The sequence below is a fragment of the Plutella xylostella genome, chromosome 10 (assembly GCF_932276165.1).
Source record: "Plutella xylostella chromosome 10, ilPluXylo3.1, whole genome shotgun sequence".
Lineage (NCBI taxonomy): Eukaryota > Metazoa > Arthropoda > Insecta > Lepidoptera > Plutellidae > Plutella > Plutella xylostella.
In genome coordinates this window covers 3,328,491-3,355,738 of record NC_063990.1, presented here as the reverse complement: position 1 = coordinate 3,355,738, position 27,248 = coordinate 3,328,491, and the positions used below count along the sequence as shown (strand labels likewise).

The 27,248-nt window shown below is 40.2% G+C and overlaps 4 protein-coding genes across 7 annotated transcripts in view; 2 read left to right on the top strand and 2 right to left on the bottom strand.

Annotated features, from left to right (window-relative positions):
* Positions 1-6,801: 6,801 nt before the first annotated feature.
* On the top strand, positions 6,802-10,261 carry LOC105391775 (WD repeat-containing protein 46). Its single transcript, XM_011563321.3, has 11 exons — positions 6,802-6,938; positions 7,025-7,141; positions 7,273-7,508; positions 7,666-7,917; positions 8,014-8,164; positions 8,248-8,483; positions 8,696-8,860; positions 9,064-9,203; positions 9,470-9,660; positions 9,913-10,011; positions 10,114-10,261. The coding sequence occupies exons 1-11, from the start codon at positions 6,921-6,923 to the stop codon at positions 10,234-10,236; spliced, it is 1,728 nt and encodes a 575-aa protein (XP_011561623.3). The 5' UTR covers positions 6,802-6,920; the 3' UTR covers positions 10,237-10,261.
* LOC105391776 (transcription factor E2F5) lies at positions 10,251-13,098 on the bottom strand. 2 transcript variants are annotated; one of them, XM_038118013.2, is made up of 7 exons: positions 12,888-13,098; positions 12,676-12,785; positions 12,160-12,261; positions 11,708-11,879; positions 11,264-11,350; positions 10,746-10,818; positions 10,251-10,511 (listed from the first exon to the last, which is right to left on the bottom strand). In XM_038118013.2, exons 1-7 carry the CDS (start codon positions 12,993-12,995, stop codon positions 10,411-10,413), a joined length of 753 nt encoding a protein of 250 aa, XP_037973941.1. In that variant the 5' UTR covers positions 12,996-13,098; the 3' UTR covers positions 10,251-10,410. The 2 variants fall into 2 exon arrangements, with proteins under 2 accessions (XP_037973941.1, XP_011561624.2); XM_011563322.3 differs by having other exon boundaries at positions 10,746-10,821; positions 12,888-13,096.
* Positions 13,099-13,467: 369 nt separating this feature from the next.
* LOC105391777 (ATP-binding cassette sub-family F member 3) lies at positions 13,468-21,289 on the top strand. The gene is made up of 12 exons (XM_048623314.1): positions 13,468-13,646; positions 13,779-13,884; positions 14,024-14,195; positions 14,419-14,636; positions 14,993-15,256; positions 15,952-16,152; positions 16,936-17,118; positions 17,511-17,684; positions 18,267-18,441; positions 19,349-19,529; positions 19,904-20,124; positions 21,045-21,289. The coding sequence occupies exons 1-12, from the start codon at positions 13,574-13,576 to the stop codon at positions 21,198-21,200; spliced, it is 2,124 nt and encodes a 707-aa protein (XP_048479271.1). The 5' UTR covers positions 13,468-13,573; the 3' UTR covers positions 21,201-21,289.
* Positions 21,290-21,326: 37 nt separating this feature from the next.
* The window catches only part of LOC105390355 (cerebellar degeneration-related protein 2-like), a 62,335-nt gene continuing 56,413 nt past the window's right edge, over positions 21,327-27,248 (bottom strand). For all 3 annotated transcript variants that reach the window (XM_011561646.3, XM_011561645.3, XM_011561644.3), the window contains exons 2-6: positions 25,685-25,797; positions 25,451-25,599; positions 24,813-25,259; positions 24,444-24,612; positions 21,327-23,258 (exon numbers count right to left, since the gene is read on the bottom strand). In XM_011561646.3, the coding sequence (XP_011559948.3) occupies positions 21,942-23,258; positions 24,444-24,612; positions 24,813-25,259; positions 25,451-25,599; positions 25,685-25,797 (2,195 nt within the window). In that variant the 3' untranslated portion in view covers positions 21,327-21,941. The remainder of the gene's footprint in view (positions 23,259-24,443; positions 24,613-24,812; positions 25,260-25,450; positions 25,600-25,684; positions 25,798-27,248) is intronic.

Sequence of the window (27,248 nt, the reverse complement as noted above, 5' to 3'; positions counted from 1 at the left end):
TTATGGCATTGTTTTTTTCCCTGTTAGCCTCCATGAAATTCGTGGTATCCAGTAAAAATCGACATGCTCTGCTCTACATCAGTTAGGTTCTGCTCTACATATATTAGATGCTGCTCTACATTAATTAGGTTCTGCTCTACATTACTTTAGTTTGCTCTACATTAGTTAGGTTCTGCTCTACATTACTTAGGTTTCTACATAAACTAGATGCTGCTCTACATTACTCAGGTTCTGCTCTACATTACTTAGGTTCTGCTCTACATAAACTAGATGCTGCTCTACATTACTCAGGTTCTGCTCTACATTACTTAGGTTCTGCTCTACATAAACTAGATGCTGCTCTACATTACTTAGGTTCTGCTCTACATTACTTAGGTTCTGCTCTACATAAACTAGATGCTGCTCTACATTACTCAGGTTCTGCTCTACATTACTTAGGTTCTGCTCTACATAAATTAGATGCTGCTCTACATTACTCAGGTTTTGCTCTACATTAATTAAGTTTTGCTCTGCATTAGGCGGCTCCTAGACAATCGATTATAATAGACGCATTTTTCCTGAAATAAAAATGACATATTATGTATCTAGCCTATCTGAAACCTAGTTAAACATTGTGAGATATGGCGTTTCGACTTTCTCCGTGTTCGGCATCATAAGGGTCACAGTGACAGTTAAATAAAGTCCATTTTTCTCTCCACCTTCAGTTTGCAAGGTGCGGGTGCCTATATAAATAGAGTGAGTCGCCCGCGCGCCTCAGTTGTAATATCACCATGCAGAAATGACTAGGTTTCAGATAGGCTAGATACATAATATGTCATTTTTATTTCAGGAAAAATGCGTCTATTATGTATTCTGAGCCTATCTGAAACCTAGTTAAACATTGTGAGATGTGTTTATTATCGCATGGTGGAGAGAAAACCAACTGTGACCCATAAGCTACTGATGAGTATATCAGTAGATAAATATTTGAATCTATAAATTTATAATGCATAGATTTCTAGGTAGTAGATATACTAAAAAGAAAGGTATAAGTATACATAAGACTTAAGTACTTCCTTATTATTCCTGACTTGTCAGAAAGTTATGGAAGGTATGTACCTATTCATATAGGTAGGTATTATACATATGGATACACACAGTGCCTCTTCGAAAGCAATACTTATAAGTAATTATTAATCAAAATCTTGTTATTGTCAAGGCAATATTTTTAACATACACTAGCCGAATGGATAGAACCAGTGAAATACTTTGCAACAATATTTAAAAGCTGTAAAATGTAGAATATCGATCCAGCCCGCTGGGGCTCAGGCCAGCACATGCTGACTAGGGTATGTAATTCTGGACTGACCTCAGAAATGCAGCAGCCGACCCTGGAGCCTCGTGGACCTGCTCAGTCAGCCCCGTACGACGACACGGCCTGCAACACCTGGCGCGGCATCTAGTCCTTGGAACGAGGAGTGGTGCTTGAAGGGAAGATAATTTTACTAAATATCTCAGCCTCATCAGCTACTGGAAAAGATTAGATGAAGGCTGTGACACTGGCGGATAACTAAGTATTCAGTTTTTCAAAACACGATGCAGGTCACCATATTCATATTCTAGATTGACAAGTAACACACAGTCTAATTTTGTATTCTAACTAACTCGGCGGTTAACGAGTTCCTGTGCAGTCCTACTAGGAAGGAAAGTTATTTTATAAGCCTTTGCACCGATTTTGTGGGCTACTATCATTCTGTATCATCATGGTGTGAATATTATGAGCTCTGGCAGCATTCCTTGGTAGATGACATCAATTAATAAAGATTGATTAACACAACAATAACAATTATAATAGTTGATAAATGAAACCCGGCTAACATGTCTTAACTGGGTAAGTAAATGATCAGTCATGCCACCAGGATAAGTAAAATGTTCAGTACTTCATATGAAAAACATTAACAAGGTCACCTTTAGGTATGTTCGTCAACACTAAGGGTAGGTCCCGGCCAAAACCTTAATTTAGGCTTCGCCTTGTTGCAACTTCAAAGGTACGTAAGTAGGTACACTAGGTACCTACTTACATTGTTGTAGGTTAAATTTTAAAACCATTAAGTCAACCAAGACAACACAAAATAAAATAGCTCGATTAAATAAAGATGGTACGTAAAGATGTTAGTTGTACCTGATCAGACCTGATGCAACGACAGCCAACATAGACTCTCTAATCTGTGGAAGCAACAATCATGGTGGCGGGAACATGGACAGTTGGACGAGCCACCTCGAGCCTGACTTATCAATCAGAACTGACAGTTCGCCAACAGCAGATAGCTTGCGGCTATCTATAGGTAAACTTAGGTAGTAAGCTATACCAAAGAAAAAGTCCTTGGACATCGATATGACAGTGGAACGGTGAATAACTATGACATTCTTCAAAACAAAAAGGCTTGTTGTTGATACCCAGCTAAGGAAGGTTACCTACTTCAGCGACCTGATATTGCATTCTGAAAGAACTGCGAAGAGTTATGAATAATAATTATTACTTATTTTGAAAGTTTTCAGCAAACTCTAATAAATCAAGCAGCTACCACGACGCCACGTCACCACTGCCCGGTTATAACTCTGTACTAGCTTAGTAGATATATATACCAGAGAGCTCCAATCAGATGCGAGTACAAACATTTTACTTGGTAACTAGTTACGTAACTAACTGAAAGATCCATAAAAAAGTTGAGGATTACTCAAAATGGAATTGTGAAAACGGCACGTCTGCACCAGTCAGTCTAAGAAGTTTCAGCAGATACAGTGTTGAAAAATAGTTATGAAACGTTTGCGCCAGAATCGAATTAAAAATACATTTTCATTGAGAAGCCGTTTAGGCATGAATAGGTACTTTCATCCTTTGAATTGTGCTCCAAATGATGAATTCATAGAAATTTAATGACGACTGCCATTGTTTATTATCTAGCCCAGTAATTTGAGTAAGGCTGCGGCTACACGTGATGTGATACACAGTACACAGTAGGTATATGCATGTTCCCAGAATAGTGGAAGTTATAATTTTACCAAAAGGTAGTCGTCTCGTGCAAGAGCACCGTTACTTGATTTATTCGATACACAACTATATAGTAGACAGCTGCTGCGTAGGAGGTTCACGCATTTTTCAACAAAGAGCTCGGATACACACTCACAATCCACTGGGACATAAGGAAGACAGCTAATGTGGTGCCACTCAGAAACCGCGATGACACTCTGATCATGATCACCCGACAGTAGGATCATAATAAGTTCGGTAACTTGAGAAGCGGTATGGTATAGCAACAGCGACTTTCACGAAATCAGGAATTAGCTCAGTGCTTTTAGGTTGAACACTCGCCGGTGGGATTCACTTTGCTCACAGCCGAGAAAAGAAAAGACTCAAAGCTGGAATCTGCCGATGTGTCATGACACTTAAAGATAGTGTCTGGGGGGTCACTTTATATGACGAAAAACGAACTTTCAGTGCACTGCGGCGCGAGCCGCTCTATCTGTTTGTATGTATTAAACGTGCCGATTGAACGACAGCTCTCGTTCGTTCGTTTCTCATCAGTATAGAGTAACGCTCCTGTACTTACCGTGCGTCACCATTCCCATGAGCAGTCCAATGATCTTTAGGCAGTTTATAACAAAAGCTGCATTAGACAGTTTCTTCAGAAGAGACATCGAAATAAAAAAAAAAAAAAAAATTGATTGCACAACTATCCCCAGGAGCAGTCTACAGGTCACTTTGGGCAGTTCAGAAGAAAGCTGCTTTAACAGGATACCTCAGCGGAGGCATCAAATTGAAGTGCTATAACACTTTTAGAAGCGGTGCACGTTACCCGATTTGTCGTCCTCCATGCCGATGTGGCTACGGCGACTGCAGGTGGTTACTCAGGCTTCGTTGGTGTGCCCTTGTATGGCTAACATGACCAACCTTGGCAGTAAACGTTCGTCTGCATATGCCAAAATCACTGATGAATAGCGCACGTTACTCGATACCTTCTAGATAAGTCACTCATAATGATGGCTGATGACGATGATGACGGTGCTAGCAATAGTGCAGGCGTTTCCGCTGAGCATAAAATCTCTTCCCAGACAGGGGGCGTTTGGATCTGGCAACCAGAACAGGAGTGCCAGGTGTGCGCAGCGATGCAGGTGGAACAACACAGCCGCCAGGGCAGGAGTGCATGGCTGGGTCTATGCAGCGATGCAGGTAGCACAAACCGGTGGCCAGGGCCAGGACCGGGTGTACACTGCGATGCAGGTGGCACAAAACGGTGGCCAGGGCCAGGACCGGGTGTACAGCCGCCAGGGCAGGAGTGCATGGCTGGGTCTATGCAGCGATGCAGGTACCACAAACCGGTGGCCAGGGCCAGGACCGGGTGTACGCTGCGATGCAGGTGGCACGAGACGGCGGCCAGCGCAGGAGCACAGGGCCGGGTGTATGCTGCGATGCAGGTGGCACGAACCGGTGGCCAGGGCAGGAGCGCAGGGCCGGGTGTACGCTGCGATGCAGGTGCCACGAGACGGCGGCCAGCGCGGGAGCACAGGGCCGGGTGCAGGTTATACGAAACTTCAATTTCACCGAATCGGCCTGCCTACCCTCAGCGGGTAGGTACCGGCGGATCACATTACTCGCCGCACATGCCACAATGTCCCAACATACTGAAACTCGGAGCCACGTGCTTCCTGTAAAAAAATCCTATGATGGTCCTGGAAAGCTCCTGTTTGTAAAGCCTTACATAAGCTATAATCAAGTGCATTATTGTAATAGCAAAGTTTTTATCAACTGTTTTCTAAAAATATTAGAAATTGAGGGTAGAAAAATATATTTTTATAATTTTTTCCTGTATAAAATTAACATATGCTTTACTAAAAGCGGTCATTAATGTAAGTATCTAGCTCAAGCGCCACTAGTAGGACCGGAATATGTGATCAATCATCACCACGACTATTGAATCGGACCCTACTGCGTGGGATAAAAACCCCAAGCGCCGGAGCATTATGACCAGTGGCTGAGCTTTTAAAAGCAGTAAATAATAGCATTTTACTCACGGCTTATCAACTCAAACCTTCGTTGCGAAATCCTCAGCAATGGCTGCGTGCGCAGCAGCCGGCAGGCCCCACGCCGCCTGGTCCGCATCACGCTACAGCTCCCGGCAGCGAGGACTCCGCAAATTCAATATTATATTTTTCCCCGTCGGAGCGAAGCCGACGAGAACCGTGGCTACATTGAGCCATTTTGCCGAAGTGTTCACTTCAAAAATCAAAAACCAACTGAGGCGCGCGGGCGACTCACTCTATTTATATAGGCACCCGCACCTTGCAAACTAAAGGTGGAGAGAAAAATGGACTTTATTTAACTGTCACTGTGACCCTTATGATGCCGAACACGGAGAAAGTCGAAACGCCATATCTCACAATGTTTAACTAGGTTTCAGATAGGCTCAGACTACATAATATGTAAGTATTGCGCAAAATTGACAATTGTGCAATATAATTCATCGTCTAGGGTTAATATTGAAGATTGCGCAAACGTCATTTGGATTCAAAACTTAGGCGCACCCTAGACCTACAATCATATTGTGCAATATATTGATTGTGAAATAAGATTGAATTTCGTTTTGTATTGCGCAATATAATTGATCGTCTACGGTGCGCCTTATTGCACAATAAATATATTGCACAATATTATTGTAGGTCTAGGGTCCACCTTAGTTAGGTTCTGCTCTACATTGATTACATGATGCTCTACATTAGTTAAGTTATGCGCTATACTATCAATGTAGAGCTGAACCTAAGTAATAAAGAGCAGCATCTAATCAATGTAGAGCAAAACCTAACTTATGTAAAGCAGCATCTAATTAATGCAGAGCAAACCCCAACTAATGTAGAGCAAAGCCAAACTAATGTAGAGCCAAACCTAAGTAATGTAGACTATGTAGAGAAAAACCTAAGTAATGTAGAGCAGCATGTAATTAATGTAGAGCATAACCTAACTAATTAGTGCAGATCCTAAGTAATGTAGAACAAAACCTAACTAATGTAGACTAGCATCTAATTCATGTAGAGCAGAACCCAGCTAATGTAGAGCAGAATCTACGTCAATAACAAACCCGTGCAGGCCCCTCTGATGGATGATGAAACCATAGAACCACAGACAATATGGAGAATACTTCCATGGAACCATCGAAATGGAATCCTCCCAAACCCAAATAAGACATCGTGACATACTAGTTTAAATTCAAAATACCTACGTAAACATTTATCTATTTTACATCGTAAAAAAATCATATTTAAATAAATTTTCAGCGAGTAGTTACCTACACCTACGTCAAATCGTCAAGTACCTACTTAACATTTATTGAAGTATAGTGCGACAAACTTATCTGTTCCGGTGAGAGCGAACTAAATTGATCCATATCTCATAACTTACCAATGAATTATACATTCATATAGATTAGATGGGTTCATTAAAACCGCAAGGGTGAATTACCACTACAGGCTAACTCAAAATCTTATAGAATCAAGAAATATTAGACATTTACGTGAGCTCTCACCGGAACAGGTAAGTTTGTGGCACTATATGAACTTTGGGTGGGTTCGGAAGTTCGGAATAATACATATTTTTATATTTTATCACATCAACGGCTTCCCCAAAATCCCCAACCACGATCCACAATGTACGCAGGCCATTATTATTCTGAGATTGCGCACTAAGAGCATGTTCGGGACAGTTCGGGACGTAGCTTTTGAGAGTTCTGTCAAAATCCACAGATTAAATGAATCGATTGACAATGAAAACGTCAAAACAAACGTGAATAGTTGTGATGAGCATGTGTGACTATTTTATTTGAGGTTGTTTTATTACTTATTGTTATAGTGAATAACTCTAGGGAAATACCTAAATACACGAATTGAATATGAAACCAAACAAAGACGTAATTATATTTTTATCTTATTCACGTTTATGTATTTACCAAGTCATACACTGATGGTCTATCAAATCACCTTGTTTACATTTCAGAAAAGATATTTCAGCTCTAACGAGGAAACTGTAGAAAAAAAGGCACTCAGCAATCAGGATGTAGAAGTCTACAATATTAAAATCACAAAAGCACTGAAAAATAAGTTTCAAAACAGGGTAAGTAAATAAAAAAATATATGCATCAACAACGAAAAATTGGCTTCTGTTTATAAGAACTTACCTGCATCCACGACACTGTGTACAATATTCTTAATTTACTAACTCAACTGTATATTTTTGTTCTACAGAGTACAAATAAAATCCAGAAAAAGGTCATAGATAAAAAGGAGAAAAAGAAGAAATTTCCTGGGAAAGCTCCAATAAATCCCAAGAGTCTAGAGAGGCACTCACGCGGGGAGGGCTTTGAGGGAAAGGGGGTGAAACATCCTTTATACCTTTTGAAACTAAAGAAAAGGGAAAATAAGTTCCACTATGCTCAGGAGCAGGCAGCAAGGGCCGAGATATTGCTTGCTGGGGAGCAGGGGTGAGTGAAACAACATAACTGTTACCACTTTATAGTATATTCATCGCACATAATTAAAGTTTATTTGTATTTAAAACAATATTTAGTAGGTAGCTATAATAAGCAGTCAATATTCAGTATGTTATCAATGATACCTAATATCTGTTGTTGATTTCAGTTATGTTGAAGTGGAGGATGAAGGTAAAACAACAGCAATATCACAGAAGATCATTGCAGACAGTGTTGACATATCAACAGCAACCAAGATCTTTGATTTGAACCTCGATTTTGGACCATATAGAGTGAAATACTCTCGCAATGGAAGACATTTATTGCTGGGAGGCAAAACTGGACATGTTGCAGCATTTGACTGGGTTACCAAGAAATTGCACTGTGAAATTAATGTCATGGAATCTATTCATGATATCAGGTAATGCCAATTGTAGGTTATTTGTGACTAGCTTACACTACCATGCACCAACATGATGATTGATAAATAAGGAAATCACATTATTTATATTTTCAGCTGGCTTCATGTAGAAACAATGATGGCAGTGGCCCAAAAGGAATGGTTGTACATTTATGACAATACCGGAATTGAACTACACTGTATTAAAAAAATGGACAAGATATTACGGATGGAATTCCTCCCATACCATTTCTTATTAGCTGCTGTGGTGAGTTCTTTAACATAGCTTCACATGACTCACTTTAATTATATTAATTTTAATATTGATATAATACTCAATTAAATTTTCAGAATGAATATGGCTTCATGAGTTGGCTAGATATTTCTATTGGTGAAATAGTTGGACATTACAATAACCACTTAGGACGAACATCTGTAATGGCGCAGAACCCCTACAATGCCACTTTATGCTTAGGAAACTCGAAAGGTGTTGTGTCTCTCTGGTCACCAACAGTAAAAGATCCTTTAGCAAAGATACTCTGCCACAAAACTCCACTCACTGCTATCACAGTTGACACTAAAGGAATGTAAGTATTAGAGGAATCAGAAGATTTAATTATTATCACAATACTAACCAAACAAACATACCCAACCAAATTATAAGGGCTTACATTTGGGGTATTATTGCATGCCTTAATAAACAAAAAAAAACATTGTAAGTACTTACATGCCAGAATTCGAACCTGCTGTCCCTTCAAGCCCCTAAAAGCCTTCTTGACCTGCAAACTTTAATTCACAGGTACATGGCCACAGCAGGCACAGACCGCAGCCTGAAAATCTGGGACATACGGAACCTAGATGGGCCTATTCAGCATTACAAGCTGAGATCAGCTCCTGTCGAGCTGGAGTTCTCACAGAAAGACATGTTGGCTGTTGGCTTGGGAGACGCTGTTGAAATATACAAGTATGTACCTAACTACCGATATAAGTGAACAAGTTGGTGGTAGTAAAATGTGATTTAATATTAATTGGCAAGTTCAGTGATTTAAAAAAATATATGATAAGAGTTGTAATTCATTGAATGAAAGAAAAGAATCCTTTAATCAATTTATTAAATTTTGAGTTTACTCTCTTTTTATTAGGTACTCATGACTATTTCTCTTTCAGTAACTGCTGCACGCAAACAACAGAGAAACCATACCTTAGACATCGTATGGCTAAAACTATTAGTAATTTCAAATTCTGCCCTTACGAAGATGTCTTAGGAATTGGAACCAGCAAAGGATTTACCAGCATCATTGTACCAGGTAAAAACATCATTTTATTACTATTTATGACCGGCCATATCCTGCTTTAATTTTAAAAGATTTAAAATGTTGAATCTATTCTCAATAGAATAGAATAGAAGAAGAAGAGGAAAATTAAGAAACTTCAATCAGAAAAAACCGCTACTGATAATAACAAGACAGAATTAACATATCTGTGGAATTAACTTATTGCAAGTGGCGCCATCTACATAAACTTTCACTTACTAAGCATTGACCACCCTCATTTGTTTTGCTTATGTCCACAGGAAGCGGAGAGCCCAACTTCGATGCCTTGGAAAGCAATCCCTTCCAAACCAAGAGTCAAAGGAAGGAGGCTGAAGTCAAAGCTCTCCTGGAGAAGATCCCGCCTGAACTCATCACTCTCAATCCGTTTGAAGTCAACGAAGTGGACGTGCGAACTCTTCAGGAGCAGATGGAAGCCAAGAAGAAACTTTTGGTAAATATTTGTCATAGGTAATCCAGGTTTCGTTGGGTATGATATTTGGTTGAAGTTAGATAAATTATGCCGTTCATCTATGTGCTTACAAACACAACGTTAATGTAGGTCAGCATTCTGTTAAGTAGGGCTAAAATATTATTAAGTTAAATGGTGCCGCCATGCCACTACAAGTCTACAATGGCAGGCAATACCAATGTATATGGCGATGTTTTAGTAGAAAATAAAATAATTATAATTATTATTTTTCAGTATCTCAAACCCAAGAAGATTGACGTCAAACCGAGGCACAAAAACAAAGGCAAAACCAATATTGCAAGAAAGAAAATTATCAAAGAGGCTTCTAGAAAGGTGCTTATTTCCTTTTATTGAAACATAATGTGCTTTTCAATGGAGTGGGTATTAAAGTGTTTAATGTATGTGTGAATAAAACATTGTTTTTCTTGATTACAGGAATACATTGAGCAAGCTATTGAAGGACGAAATCTGTTGGACTTGCCAGAAAAGGTTGACAAACAAGCCAAGTCATTTGGTGTTCTCGATAGATTCGTTTCTAAGCCAAAATCTAAGAAATAAAAGGTTTTCCTATATTACTTGTAAATCTTATTTTATTTCCTTCCACGATTTTCCTTATCTTAAATTTCTCAATAAAATACAACTTCATCACGTCACAACATACAAAATCCTTAAAATTACGAAGAGTGTAGATAATCTAAACAATGATTTTTTACAATAATATAGTAGATAATTCTAGTATGGAATATCAAAGAGATCACACAAACCTTCATTCCCACATAATGAAAATGAAAAATCATTTTTTGTGATTGGAGGACTTAGGCGAAGCAGGTAATCTGAAATTAAATAAAGTAAGATGATATTACTTCCATTATAATGACTGAACTTCATGAAACCATGTTAACATATTAAACTATTTCTCACGCAAAAAAGAGCGGTATAGCTACCATATAGGTTTTTTATTTTACTTATAGGTATTTACGCCTTCTGGAATTCCATTCAAACGAAGCAATTTAGTTGATACATTTTTCTGAAGTTATGTTCATAATAGAATCTTTGTGCAAACTTACCTGGGCATTTGATTTCTTCACAGTCATCCATTATACTCTCAACTTCCTCGTCATCCATAGCCTCATCTCGCGCCTGCTGCAAAAATATGGAAATGATTTCAATATACTTAATGCTTTAAGTAAATATATTTGATGCAATCTATTTCTGCACACCGTGCACAGGAACTTTTCGCCCATAAATTAATAGGTACCTATGAAGTTTGCGAGCATAACGTTTGTGGGGCGAAAAATTCTGTGAGCTAACAGTTCTTGAGTCCATTGACTGAGGATAAACTGTTTCAGACTCATGCATACCTGTGTATAACAAACGTAGATAAAGGAACAATATGAAAATGGTGAACTCATTCGGTCTCGCCTTTTTCAAAGGCCTTTCAATCATTCTTCCTACTTATGTAACTTCCTTTTATTTTTATTTCTTTATCTGCACTGCATGCTTTATTGCAACACAATTTTTCGTAGGTTTTCTATTTACCTATTAAGTATCTCTATAGTTTGAAAATGCTGCTGCTGACACTTACCTTTTCTTTTTCTCTATCACACAACAAGATAACTCCAACTGAATTTGCAGACTCCACATGTAAAATAAACTGCTCTTCTCGTTTTTCCTGCAAAGAAAGAAAATCCTCAGCATTTAGCAGACCTTACACACAACTAGGGCATGCAATACCGCAATACCGGTATTGGGTAATACCGGTATCCCGGACAAAATCAACGCATTTTTCAATACCGGTATAGAAGTAATACCGGAATCGGACATTTTTTATGCTATAAATCAAGCGATTAAGATATAGTTAGCCTTGTGCTCCTATATACTATGAAAGTGCCCTTGTTTTCAACCGTTACATGCGGTTTTTGGCCTTTGGAAACCTACTTGTTGTCCATGCGTTCTAAAATTTGAACTCTAATACTCAAGTAAGTGCTATTACACTGTAGTTAGGCAGTGCTATTACACTGTATCTTACCTTACTGAATACTGAGCCCACTGATAAAGTGGACCCTAACGGTGCCTCCAGCACTAATACTTGGTTGTTGGTGAAGCAGTTCCGTATGTCACTCTCATTCACATACGTCCGAGCCTCATTTTCTGATTCATCCAACACATTTTTTATACTTTGCTCGATCCAATGCCTTTGACTGAAAAGTTAATGTTACAATAGTTAATTATGTTCTCATAACTCTTATTTTTTTATTAACAGTGAGGACACTGTGAGGAATTATGGGATATTGTTACACTCGGGGAAGACATCTGACAGGACCCTTATTACATTCAAATAAAGGTAGTTTTTGTTTGTATCAGATGTCTTTCCCCGTGAAATAGAATATAGGAATCTATTTATAAATAAGAATGATTATACAACAAAAACATGCAGTATCAGTTTTTACAAAAAGCTTTTTCTTTTTAATTAATACTTACTTATCCAACAGTTCTTCACGTTCATCTAATATTGCAATTTGTTTTCTCAATAAAGTTACTTTCTTGCCCACCTCAGAAGAAGTTATATCTGGCCCTGCACCCCTGAAAGAATAAAACTATGTATTAAAGTACTTTGTATTACTTTAGCAGCCATTTACTATCCGCATGTAAAAAGACAGTTAAAAAGCACCGTTCTAAGCAACTGTTAACATGGAACAATTACAAGAATGAACAGATTTCATTTGGCCGTTAGTATCCCACCAGTCCAAGGCCCCGAGTGCTGAATAGATGAAAGCAAGCACTATTACACACAAGAAGCCGGGCATAGTTTGCGTGGCCCTGATCATATAATACTAAGCTTAAGATTACCAAAAACAAAAGTAAACCCATTAACCCGCTATGGACCAGCTAGGTGAAACGGTTCAAGCTTAGGGAGGGAGTTTAGACATTAAGGGGATATGAACAAAAGTCCCATCATGGTGAGCATAAAATGTCCAAAAACTATGACATACTTACTTCCACTGTATGCTGTTCTTACTTCTTTTCTCTATCAAACCAATTCCCTCCAATACATTAGTAATGTCGTATATTCTTCGCTTCTGGCGAACAGCCAGCATGTTAGTGGCCTGAAAAGTACAACATATTAGTAAAATAGGTAGTTAACTTTTAAAATTCGTGCCCAAAACATAATAAATACAAGAAGGTCGGCAAAGGCGCCTACTACTTACAACTTTCAAGTCGAGAACTCCATCCTTAGCTTTTTTCACCAGCGACACAAATCGAGTAGTGAGCAAACCCAGAGATTTTTCATATCTTTTATAACACACATCAGCCATCGTTACAGTAATAAATTAATCAGGAAATGTAAATAAATTTTAACAATAATTTTGATTTTACGTTGTAGCGGGCAATTTTTTAATATTTTTTTGTTATGTTGGCACTATTGTATTGATGAGGAGATAAAAATAGTCTGTGAGTGGGAAACGTGTTGATTGCACGGCCAACTTCCTGTTAGTTTTCAGCAAGGAACATTCTTATTTTTATGACCAGTTTTTATTTCCTATTTTATGCAGTATTTTTGGATGTACGTATATTATAAATATAGGTATATATAAATAGGTAGTTATATTTTTTCATACAAAATGAAAAAATCCGTGCATATTAGAATAGACACGAAAACATTTGTGCTTAGATTAACACGGCGATACGGCAAGTAACACGAACGTGACCAATATCGTTAATTTGTATCTGTGATTTCAACTTCAGTTAGTAAACTTTGACACATTAGTCTGTAATTTGACAGCCGATTTAAAAAAATAATTTGGTGTGTTGTGTGTGTGTCGTCAAGATCAAGATTTATCAAATGAAAAAAGTAATTAAATCCTGTTGATAAAAAGCTCCGTGCGTAGAAATCATGGCGAAATACGGAGAATATCTTAAAAAGCAATTCCCTTTAATTGATGAAGATCTTAAAAAATACGTCGAAGGTAAGTCACGTAGGTAAATCTTTAGGTTAGTTTTCACAATAGTGGATTAATTAGAGCTTTATCGCATTAATTAGACGTATACATAGGTTTATTTACGTTTATTTCATATAATATAACTATCGCCATGCGCAGATATCTTGGACAACGGCGCTGGAGAGTTCGAAGACGAAGAGGAAGTTTTCGAAGCTATCGGTGAAGTGCTGCAGGGAATCTCCGAAAAAACTGAAGATGACATCAAGTACGATACTATTTATTTGATCACCATATTTTAGTTTTTCTACACACTACAGTGCAATTTTTTCTACTATTGATAAGAAAAAAATTCATGCTGGTATCATGCTTTAATAAATTTAATTTTATTTAACCTGTGTTTTCAGAGATATATGTAGCCAACTGTTACATATGCTTCAACCTGATCACCAAGGCATGAACAATGGACCAAGGAAAGTGCTGGACGCTCCAATACACTTGGCTTCAATGACTTCTAACCTCACTGAAACACAACCAGAACTAAAAAGTATATGGCTCCAAACAAGAGATGATAACTTAGTAAGTATGCAAGGATTTTATTGATATTCAGACCTACACTTACAAGCTGCTGTAATCATAAAGAAATTGTCAGCGCTCAGAAATCAGACCTAACACTTGTGAAAGTTGTATTTTACATCCCCAAGTTAAATCAACATATTTTTACATAGTTTATACCTAGGAGGATTGCCATGGATGCGGAAACCATTCATAATTATACCTAAACAGTACTAATATATTACAGAAAGTAGATGCAAAGAAGCTAGAAAAGGCTGAAGCAAAATTACAGCAGAAGCAAGGGAAAAGGTCAGATGTGAAAGCAGCTCCGGTAGCAGCGCCAGTCCTTCAAACTGCTACGGCATCTCAGGTCACCTCGAAGAAGGACAGCAAACTAGAGGCCAAGGGCACTAACAGGACTCAGGACATAAGGATAGAAAACTTTGACATTGCCTATGGAGATAGGTAAGTTCACACAATCCTGGACTTAACAGAAAGAAATGAGATGCATAAAAGAAGCCTCCTTAATCTGTGTGGACACATTAAGATGAAGACAGAAAGTAGAGAATTGTTGTCACTTTTCACTTTATGTCCAGCAGTGGATGATTATTGACTGATGATGAAATTACTTTAAACAATAGCTTATACCTGATTTCCAAATAATCCATTTAACTAATTCACTCACTCTTGATGGCTCGTTGACCCAAAGTGGATCTTGGCATCCGCTACCAAAAGACGCCACTTCTCTCTGTTCTGCACAAGTTCTCGCCAGTTGTCCGCTTTTTTAACTAGTTAAATAATAGTCTCAACTTTTCTTACAGGGTGCTTCTTCAAGGGGCAGACCTTGTTTTAGCGTTTGGTAGACGGTACGGGCTGGTCGGGCGAAACGGCCTCGGCAAGACCACACTCTTAAGAATGATCTCAGCGAAGCAGCTCAAGATTCCGTCCCACATTTCCATCCTTCATGTGGAACAGGAAGTAGTGGGAGATGACACGATAGCGCTGCAGAGCGTATTGGAATGTGATTTTGTGAGAGAAGGCCTGCTCAGGAGAGAGAAAGAGATTAATGCTTCTATTAGTAATGGGTGAGTAGAGTAGATATCATCCTTATCAACCTCCTGTATAAGTGATTTAGGTAGCATCACCATATTACAATTTAGATTAGGTTGACTCTAAAGTTCATAATATGTCCAGCACTAAAGTTTTTTTTATTTCAATTAATCTTTTAAACATTATCTTCTCAATATTGTGACATGTTCTATGATTCCTTGAAATGAATTCCTTTAACTAATATAAAAACATGCAATGTGAAGAATTTGTTATGTTGCATATTATTCAAATGTAGTATTAATTTCCAGAAGAATTCTATGTGTTTACCTGTTTGTAAAGGTCACTGGATGATGCAATTAGTACCATTTATTTCATCTCTGAGAAAACCGATATAAATACAAAATTTTAACAGTCTCAATAGCTTACACACCTATAAGTACTTACTAAATTTATACATATAAAGAGGTCAAGTTTGTGATTATCGGAATACCACAAGCACAAATAGACAGATGCACATTAAATGCATATTAACCAATACCATTTATGATTTTTAAATGCTCAATTCCAACAGGCACTATCCTCAAAGCATTACGATGCACCCTGATGCAGCGACTGGCACTGATTCTATCCTACTCCTAGTTAACCATATAGTTCAGCTCTAGTATTTGTCACAGTCACTCTAAGAAGACATTACCACACTCTCAAAACCTTAATCTTTACTTTTTTCCAGCGCAACCGACCCAGCTCTCTCGTCAGAGCTAAGCGAAGTGTACGCTCAACTGGAGAACATCGAAGCGGACAAGGCGCCGGCGCGCGCGTCCATCATCCTGAGCGGTCTCGGGTTCACCCCGGAGATGCAGGCGCGCGCCACGCGGACCTTCTCCGGGGGCTGGCGGATGAGGCTGGCGCTGGCTAGAGCGTTGTTTTCTAAGTGAGTTTGCTTATTTTAATTTGTAGAATATGTCAAAACGACGCGACGCCAAAGCGCGCACTATAGCGAATCACAGTGAAGTTGACTAGAGTAGACCAATGGCTTGTGGAGGCACGCATGGAATGTGTCAAAATGGCGCGACGCTATTGGCGCGCTCTATGCCACTCGCGCGCTATTCGTCTGTTGCGAGATGAAGCGCAGGTGAAATGTGTCTAAATGGCGCTTCGCTATTGGATGCTACTATATTCGTCTCGGCTGCTATTCGTCTATTCCGGCTAGGACCGGTATATCTAGGTGTAGTAGAGTACATAGAAGCGTCCATCATCCTGAGCGGTCTCGGGTTCACCCCGGAGATGCAGGCGCGCGCCACGCGGACCTTCTCCGGGGGCTGGCGGATGTGGCTGGCGCTGGCCCGGGCGCGCGTTTTCGAATGGCAATATAATAAGGTCATAAGGTTAGGGCAGATAGCTGGAACGGCTATGTGACGTCGACCTCGTGAAGAAACAGGGGAGGCTCCCCTGTTTTTTATACAGGCTGTTGCAAAAGTGGTCACCTCCTTTCAGCTTACCCTTACCCTTTTTAACAACCCATATACGTCCGGCGCACCCTGGGCCTCTGTCTGCGACTACGACGTACGCTAATTTGAATGCCCAATTCTTTCATCATGGTGACAAACCCTAAAATCATCTAGTTATTGTCATCAACTCGCTAAGAAGATTTGTTGTATAAGCAACATCCCATCTTCCTTCTCTGTCTCTCTAACTCATTCTCCCTTCCTTCCAGACCAGACCTGCTCCTCCTCGACGAGCCGACGAACATGTTGGACATCAAGGCCATCATCTGGCTGGAGAACTACCTGCAGAACTGGCCCACCACGCTGCTGGTGGTGTCCCACGACCGGAACTTCTTGGACACTGTGCCGACGGATATCATGCATTTACATTCCCAGAGGATTGATACTTACAGGTGAGGGGGTAGTTGGGTAGTACGTTGGTGGAGAATTTGTGTTGTTTTGTGGTATAGTGTATATGTATAAGTCACGCCCCAATGCAGCGATCTGTGTGGTCAACGAAAAGCGCGAGGTTATCATCCTCTTATTTTATTATGGAGTAAAAACAGCTGTCCTTTGTAGGTCCTGTCCTTTCTTGTACACTAACATAACTGTAATCCTATAAAGTTTTCTTGGTGACTCTGAAGTGAGTCATCGGCTTTACACTAAGATTTTTGTGGTCGAAGCTCGTCTAGTATAAACCACAAATAGTATTGTGTAATTTTTTCTATCACACCACACCTCTCAACACATTGTAAAATGTAGCATGTGACCAAAACAATAACCCATATTTCCCCTCACCTTCCAGAGGCAACTACGAGCAATTCCACAAGACCAAGACCGAGAAGCACAAGAACCAACAGCGAGAATTCGAGGCTCAGCAGCAGCACAGAGCCCACGTGCAGGAGTTCATCGACCGCTTCCGGTACAACGCGAACAGAGCCTCCTCCGTGCAGAGCAAGATCAAGATGCTGGAGAAACTGTGAGTAGACTTTAACTAGCCAATCAACTTAATGGGGGAACAAAATGACGACTGAAATAACCAATAAGAACTGGGGAGTTTCGTTTTCTTATGATACGCTCTTCTGTGCATACGATTCGATCTGCCTAAAGATCGCATTCCATTGAATCGATTAAAAAAAATCGGTACCAGAAGATCGATTCAGATCGAACATCCCTAAGATCCCTACCTCTATGTCGTTAGCCGTAAGGGTTTACACTCATGTGTATAGCCAATAGTATACAGTGTCAATATCTTCTAAACTAACTTTTAGTTTATGTATAACTAACTAAAGTCTGTTTTTTAATCTCAGATACTAAATTAACAGATTCTGTATGGTTCATCAACAGTCGATTGTCCCGCCAATAGAACGACACGTCGCTTAATCGCGGGACAATCGACAGTTGATCAACCGTTCAGAATCTGTCAATTTTGTATCTGAAAATAAAAAAATACAGACTTTAACTAACTAGTAATACTGTACGAGCTGTTCTCTACCTTTAAAACTGGTGTAAACGTTTTTGTTAAAACAGTCTTCATTCATTATTACATTTCTCTTCACAGACCGGAACTCAAACCCGTGGAAAAGGAAGTGGACGTGACCCTCCGGTTTCCGGAGACCGAGCCCCTGTCGCCGCCCATCCTTCAGATCAACGAAGTTGGCTTCTACTACAGCAAAGATAAGGTCATATTTACAAACGTCAACCTCGGGGCCACGCTGGAGTCTAGGATATGTATAGTGAGTATTACTATGTATATTATTTTTCTAAAGCTAATACTTATTTTAAATTCAAAAGATTTTCTTTATTGTTTGTATTTAATAGGCTCCGAATCGAATGAATATTCGACGTTTGTATATTGCTACATTGTCCACCAACCCGCACTAGGTCAGCGTGGTGGACTAGGCCTAAACCCTTCCTTCATTGGAAGGAGACCCGTGCCCCAGCAGTGGGGACGTAATGGGTCGTGAATGTCGTGATGATATTGCTACATTATTCTTGAGTTATATGCAACTTTATTTATACGCAAAAAACACAGACACGATTAGGTACTGAAAACTTAATCTAACACATGGCGGTCTTATCGCTTAAAGCGATTGTTCCAGGCCACCTATTTATCCAAGAGTTCCCACGGGAACCTCATTTAAACACGATGTGAAGCTTGCAAGTAAAAAGTAGGTATATTAGATAACTGGGATTAATGTTAAAAATAAAAAAAGTCTGGCATAATAAAATGAAAGTATATCGTAAATCGTATGCGATAAACTCGATTGACTCAATTTATATCCTATTGTTCAGTTGATTATGTAGTATCGATTCAATTCAATAGCGACAACCTTCACACTTCTATGAGAACTATAAAACAATGGGATGATACTGGTATTGTTTTGTTCACAATATCATACTGAAATAATTATGTTTCCTATTACCGGCGCTGGCGTTTATTTTATTGAGTGGTTGAAATTATATCATCATTGAATGAATTTAATAAGCAATACAAATCCAAATTGCACTGCCAAGCGATAAATATGAAGTTCTATTTATTATGGAATTCTATTTCATTCAGTCTCAACCAGATTCAGATGAACTAGTTCATAAATATAAATAATCTAATCAACTTTTACAACCATCAAAACTTTCCTTCAGGTGGGAGACAACGGCGCGGGAAAAACGACCTTACTAAAGATAATAATGGGTATACTGTCGCCTACCAGCGGCCTACGCAGTGTCCATAGGGGCCTGAAGTTCGGGTACTTCTCACAACATCACGTGGACCAGTTGGAGATGAATGTTAATTCTGTTGAGCTGTTACAGAAGGACTACCCTGGTGAGTGTGTGTGTGTAGGATGGCATTGACTCGTGTGCCCTGATGGATAGATTTGACTGATAGTTCAGACTTCAAGCAGCGGAATACCTATTTATGGCATAGATTTTTAAGGTTCTTCCACAAATGATTCCTTTGACTATTCAGTGATGTCGATTCTGAAGGCACAAATTCTACTTTTAGAGATGTCTCATGTCAGTGTCTTACGTAGCTAGATAAATAATAGATCGTACGTATTTTCTTGCGTCCGGATTACGCATTCCATACAATAAACACAGCCCCACATCCGTAATCAAATATGCATGAAATTAGAACACCCTATCCATTCATTACTAATACATTTAATTTACTTACTTTCTAAATCCTCCCGGCCACAGGTAAAACGATAGAGGAATACCGGCGCCAACTCGGCAGTTTCGGCGTGAGCGGCGACCTCGCGTTGCAGACCATCGGGTCTCTCTCCGGAGGGCAGAAGTCCCGGGTTGCCTTCGCCCGCATGTGCATGGGCAACCCCAACTTCTTGGTGCTGGACGAGCCGACGAACCACTTGGATATCGAGACCATTGAGGCGTTAGGGAAGGGGATCAATAAGTATACGGTGAGTTGGTTTTGAATTGGTTAATGTTTTTGTAAAAAAAAGTTAGGTTACGGAAGGTGGTAAACCCTTATAATTTGCCGCTATTCTTGATATCTAGTATGAAATTTGTATGATTGTAAAATTTTCTTTCATTCTCTTTAGGTGTCGGATGAAAATTATTGTTAATTTCGATTTGATTGTTGAAAAGTAACCTTTCTTATGTTTGATGGGGCTATCAGATATTATCAAATCATACTAATCATGGCCGCAAATAAATGGAATCATCCACAATACTTGCAGCTTGTAGGGCAAAAGATAACCTTTCAATATAGATTTTTCAACAACCATGTGCTACAACAAACTCACCAGACTTTACTGCACTCATTTTGCCGAATATCAACACTGATTATATGCAACTGTTATTTGTGAACACAATTAACACAGTATTTTACTTTTTCCACTCGTCACCACTATTATGTATTTAATCAGAATGGATGAGGAGCACAGGTTAGGCTCATGGAAGGTCCAGACTGAAGATCTTCAATCTACCCACATTCAGTATTATTGTATCATACTAATATAACCCTATATTATCTCAATATATTACTAATGAAGAAGAACGACAATATACAACGAAGCGCGTACACATAATATCCCTTCGCGGTCGTCTTAGTCTATGCACCTATCGGTTGCCCTATGTACTTGTTTATGCTGTCTTAGGGACTCAGCACATAATATGTATAAGCGTAACATAAAGGATCGCCTTTTCTTCTTCTGTAAACCAGGCGTTCGCGAGCTCGCGTTCTACTAGTTGGCAGAAGAAAAAGAGGCGATCGCTTTACTTTACGCTTTCATGTGCAGTGACCTTTCGTCTATGCACCGATCGGTCGCCCTATGTACTTGGTTATGCTGTCTATTTTATGGGTGTAATGTGTATACAGGGTGGTGTAATCCTGGTGTCCCACGACGAGCGTCTGATCCGCATGGTGTGCAAGGAGCTGTGGATCTGCGGCGGCGGCACCGTGGCCAGCATAGAGGGGGGCTTCGACGAGTACAGGAAGATAGTCGAGAGGGAACTCGAGGCCGCCAACAAATAATCCATCCTGTATGTAAGGATTTTAATCGTAACGCTCGTTATAATAATAATAATGTAAAAAGTCTCTATAAATTATATTATTGTAATATATTTTTTGTGCGTTTGATTTTGGAAGTTGAAAGACAGGTTTCGATGCAAATTTTTATTCTTTTATACGTAATACTTCATCTCCGCTCATCTTTAAATAATGTTAGCATACAATCCCATACAAACCTTGAGTACTCGCAACAAATATTCATGGCAATAAAAAAACGTTATAACTAAACTTACGCGAAATAATATTTACACTCAAATAAAAATACATAATATACAATTTATATTAATGACTAATATAGTAACAAAGAGTTAATAGGGTAAAACTCGAATAATAAAACAATTTAAAATGCAGTACTCAAACGATCTTGAGTCGTTAATCATGGGATGCTAAATGCAATCAAAAATTCAATTGTATTTTTGTTTGTTGATAATTTTGTATCATGCTTTCGGAGGGAAGTATACCAATTTGTAGGGACTTTGAATATAAATAAATTAAAAGGGCATTTCACTTTACATGGTATAAAGTAATACCATCGGAATTATGGCAATTAACTATTGTGATTATAGGTACAAATTAAAAAGTAATGCTATTAGATCACAATACATACTCCTAAACTAAAATACGTCCAATTGGCAAAGACAAATGGCGCTTGGATCACTCTGCCCTTGCTGAAAGCAAAAGGGGGTCGGAATTTAAAATCTTTATTTACTGATGCTTCTTGCGTCTCGGTTTAGTTTTGTCGGCGTTTCTCAACACCTCCGCATACGACAACTCTAGTTTCCTCAGTTTGTGTATTTCCTGAGACGCAGTGCTCTGCTTGATGTCCCAGGAGTCGGTATCAGCATTCCATCCTTGGTAGATCTTTCCAGTACGACCTGAAGTGCTGGGAGTGGGCGAGTTCATGTTGCGGTTGTAGAACTGTAGTGTAGAACCGTTCCATTCAGCCCCTTCTGGAGCTCGGGTCAGAGGGCTCACCTCTATGGGTCGGTAGTCCCGCCGCTTCTTGCTGTTGGACTTCTGGTAAGTGACTCGAGGTGGAGATGGGAACACCGGGGAGTCTGCGCCTTGGCGCTCCTGGCTGTGCTTGCGGTTGCGATGTCTGGACTTCTTTCTAGTGGCCGCTATGTACTCGAGCGGCTGACGAACCAGCGGCGTCAGTACACGCTCCTTCTCTTTAGGCTTGTCCGTACTGGCGCTCTCTTCCACTGGTTTGTTCTCCTTGTTCTCGACCTCTTTCGCTGGAGTCGGAGCGGGTTTCTCCTTGATTTTCTCCTTCTCTTTGAGGGTCGGTGTTTCCGGTGCGGTAATGTCGGACACTGGAATCGACTGTTCAGACATGGCAGACGACAGGACGCTCTGGGTGTCGTCGGTGAAGGTGCCCGGCGGGTCCTCGTTGGCGGGCGTCACGGGAGGCACCTTGCTAGCGGCCGTATCGTCCAGAAGCGGCAGTTGCTCGCCATCGTCCTTATTCTCGGCGGCTTTCTTAAGGATGGTGAAGATTTCCTTGAATAGTTCCCTGTATTCGGGGCGGTTGCGGAAGCGACTGTCCATGGGGCTGGCGACAGCATCGTCGTAGATGCTGAACCGGTAGTCCTCTCCATCAGCTATAGTACAGAGGAAGGACCCGGGCCTTTCCCGCTCCGTCTGCGTCGCCTTATTGCTCGTCTCATCGGAGAATCCTGAGCTTGAGGTTTCCGCCTCCGAAAAGTCAGGGGTCTGGATGAACTTCTTGCGCGAGACGGGTTCGGCCTTCTTCTGTTCTTTTTGCTCCTCGCCGTGGCCGCTCTCCTCATCAGTGTCTTTCACGCTGAACTGGCTGAAGTCTCCAGAAGTCTGGAGCTCATCCTGCAGAGACAGCGGTCCAGAGGGCGCCACCGTCTGCTTGTTCTTCTTGATGTTCTTCACCTGAGACAGTTGCACTTCGAGCAAAGCCTCGTACTTCTGTACCAGCTCTCTGTAAGGGTTCTCGTGACCGTCTTCCTTGTTCGCCCAGATACCCTGTAGCAGCTTTTCCTTGGCGTTCTGTTGAAGATGTTAATTGGTGTTATTAGGGTTAATGTTAATCATTGGATTGTTGTATTAATTTTGGTAGTGCGTAATACGAGCGAATTGAGAGTGAGAAATGAACATTACTGAAATTTTGAAGAATGGTGAAATTAAAGAAAGGGCATTAGATAAAATAGAAAAGAATTTGCATAGACGTCGTTACGAAAGAAGATAATGCAAGTTAGAATAGATTTCCGTTTACATAAACATAACACATGTAATATCGTGTTCGTTTAACTTACTGGCGAATGATCATTACTATGTATTATTTATGAGAATGTAACCAAGTCATTATTAGTCAAACATACACCCATTACTCAATATAACATTTTGTTACTGATAAACGTAAATAAATTATAACAAGACGGTCCAAATTAAATATATTTTTTCTCAAATACTATATTTTATCTTCCATAACTCCATACCAGTTAAAAAACCTTCAATATATATTATAATTCCATGCATTTAAATTCAGTCTAAACATAATCACTCATGGCTATACCTCCACCATTGTTTAAGTTTGATAACGTTAGCCGCTAGCCATACGGTCAGCAATGGACGTACCTTCGACTACATTCGATATATCCAAAGAAAACTACTGCAAATGCGCTTCATAATGCATATGCAAAGCGTGATCAACAACATCAGGGGCAGTTGGAAAAACTTTGTCGCCTAGAAACGTGAAACAATCTAGATGAGTTCAGATGAAGTGAGAGGGAACTACAACTGGGCTCTTCGTGGTTTATTAAAGACAGTTTTTACTGCGGTTTATTGCGGATTGATTGGTCCAGTGGTGGTGGATCGTAAATGCCTGAGATGATTGTTGATTTGTTAGTGTTTCAGACGTTATTGAGTTATGTTTTAGTAGTTTATCTTCGTTATTTGATGTTATTTTTACAGAAGAAGGTACAAATCATAGTTATCATGTTAATTACGTAATTAACACTAGTATGAGAAGTTATTATTAAATGCAGTTTGTTTATCGGTTACTACACAGAATTTACAACACAAAACCAGTCACAAGAGGGTTGTAAACGAAGAAAGATAGACAGAGACAAAGAACTGTGTTAGTTTAGTTTAGATAAAAGCAAAAGAGAGAGAGGGGAAGAGATCGTCTACAAAGCAACGTTTAGCATGCGCGTCCATTGTACAGCAACTTACGTCGAACTTGACAAGTTTGCTATTGACGTGGTCCTCTCTCGGGCTATCCTGGCCTGAGGGTGGCAGGATGAGGGAACTAATGGCGCTGCGGTCGTCGTCATCCAACATGGACGACATGTCGTCGCCGCGGTCCGCGCCCCGCAGGCATCTGATGCACAGCTGGCCTTGTCTGAAACACACAATAGACGGTTGAGAAATCGTTGGTCCGAAGAGAGTTAGCCAACACTAAAGATGCAGCCGAAACTGGTTCCGTGAGAGCTTTAGAGCTATTACCAACGTCTCGCCACGCCTCGTTAAATTATAATCGATTCTCTACGATTGTCCTATTGATATATCAATTACTGTAATCGAGAGGTCATTATTACTCACCTAACTTCTTCAAGGATCGAGAATTCCTCGTGCATCGACTTGGGTTCATCTTCCCGCTGATGCCAGTTCCTCATCTGTTCGTGCAGTCTATTGTTCTCTTGTACCATGGAGGCGAGCTGTTCCTCCAGCTCTGTGGTGCGCCGGTGCTCCTGCGCGAAGGCCACCTTGCTCTCCCGGAGCTCGTCGCTCAGCCGCAGTAGATCCTCATCGTCTTTGGTCAGTTCTGGGAGAGGGATCGGCGCTTTCAGCGGCGTGCTGCTGACTGACGGCTTCTTGGAGTCGGGAGTCACCGGCTCCAATACTTTCGGCTTTTCTTTCGCCGGGTCGCCGGTCTCCGGCTTTCGCTCCGCCCGTCTCCGCGCGATCTCCAACTGCGCGTTCAGGTCGTCCACAGTCTTCTGTAACTCCTCGCATTTCGCCTCCAAAGTCTCGATGTTCGAGCACAAGCTGCAATAGAGAAAACGATCACAATGGGCTTTATGAAGCGTCATGTTCGAAAGTGTAGTTAGAAGAAAGCAGCGAAATATAGTGCTGCCGTAATTATTAGTTATCGCTGATTAAATCTCTATTCTTTAGTATGTGAGTGGTTGCGTGAGAAGTGTTCGCGGGTGGTTGGGGAGAGATTGGTGTCGACTTACGTCTTGATGTGTTTCTTGTCGGCGGCGTGGTCGACGGCGAGGCGGTGGTTGGCGCGCTCCAGGTCCTGGATGCTCACCTCCAGCTGCTCGTAGATTCGTAGCCTCGAGTCATTGACCTCCCGTAGTGCTACCGTTTGTTTTGTTAGGTACTGGAATCAAAGTTATTGCGAAATTAGTCCTAGTAATGTATCCTCATTTATTGATTTCAGTCATAATATTTTTTCGAGAACTTACCTCTATTTCTTGGGCCTGATCCTCGATGACATTCTGGTGTTGCCGTAGCGCTGTTTCTAATTCCTTATTTCTTTCTAGTAGGGTCTTCCCGAGTTCGGCTGCTAACTGCAAATCTGTAACAAAGTGAAAACCAACGTAAATTAGCGTAAATGGCCACGGGAACTACAGTAGTATCTCCATAAACGTAGATGGTATACGGAAACCTAGAAACGAGTTGAGTCACAGTAATTATCCTGTTGGAATGTTTAGTAGTGAAGGCGCTTTGCGACAGACGGCAGCGCAGCGGTTAATTGTCCGCCGCGGTCTGGTGGGCTACTCTATCATGACAAAAAACTAACGAACATGAGCTGAGAAAAGCTATCGGTACGCTTAATACAACGAGATAGGCTCGTGCGCTAGCAGCGATAGCGGTCCGAAACTTCGCTTTTCGAAAGGTAGTGACCCCCTGCGTCTGCGCAACCAGCTATGAGTCAGCGCGCCGCCTCGCGAGACTCCCATCGATTACTCGATCGCATTGCTTCTTACCAGCAACACACTTTACGACACCTCAAAACCGTACTACAAGTCTCAACGTAGTCGTGAAAGGCCAACCTTGCAACCTTAGCCAAAAGTTATTAACAACCTTAACAATTGAGGCCAATGAATTGTAGCTGCTATACGCACAGATAATCGCTGTTATTAAAAATCCTATTCCGACCAAGTACGCTGCTTATGGCAAACTATTTGAAACAAATTGTTTCTCTCTTTAACTATAGGTGGCTATTTCAAGTCCGCGAAATATTTTAAGTTGGCGGCGAAAATGGCAAGCGTGTGTTTACTGGACTTTACGATTTAGAAGAAAAAGACGTGATCACGACCATAGCTTGTTAAATGATACGTTGGGAGCGTGATTGGTTTAAATTTTTCGGTCCAAAAACCATAGAGTCTCGTCTGCGAAGCGTATTATCGTGCAAGAATTCTCCGCCGCGGTAACCTACATCGGCTAAACGGTACGATCATGTTTTGTAATGCGTAATGTTTCTCTTGCATTCTTTTAGTATGTTGTTGTACAATTATTTCCTAAATATTTAATATAAGTAACTAACAACAATGCCATAGGTACTAATATTTTGTACGCATGATTCGGCATGATGGTTTAGTGACTGAGTTACATTTATTATTAAATATGCGATAAGACACACATAATATGGTGCTTTATAAATTACATAAATACTATTCCCATCACCCATATGTAGATATAATTATATTTTTTCTACAGACTGTACGATGGAGTTATTATTGGTTGATATTATCAAAGTCATTGCCTTACAGAAAAAAAAAATGTTTGTCCTCGTTACTGAAGTCGACTGGAATTTTTTAATAGACAATTTATTTCAATGCTTATCCACCATTTAATCCACGCTTCAGCTAACAGCTTCAACGTGAACTACTTAAACTGCAAACCATTATTTAAAATCTTGTGAGGATTTTACATTTTAAATGATGAATAATGAAGCAAAGATACTTGAACTTCAGCACCTATAATGTTTTTGGTAGACAGGTGGGAACTTTTCATATATTATTA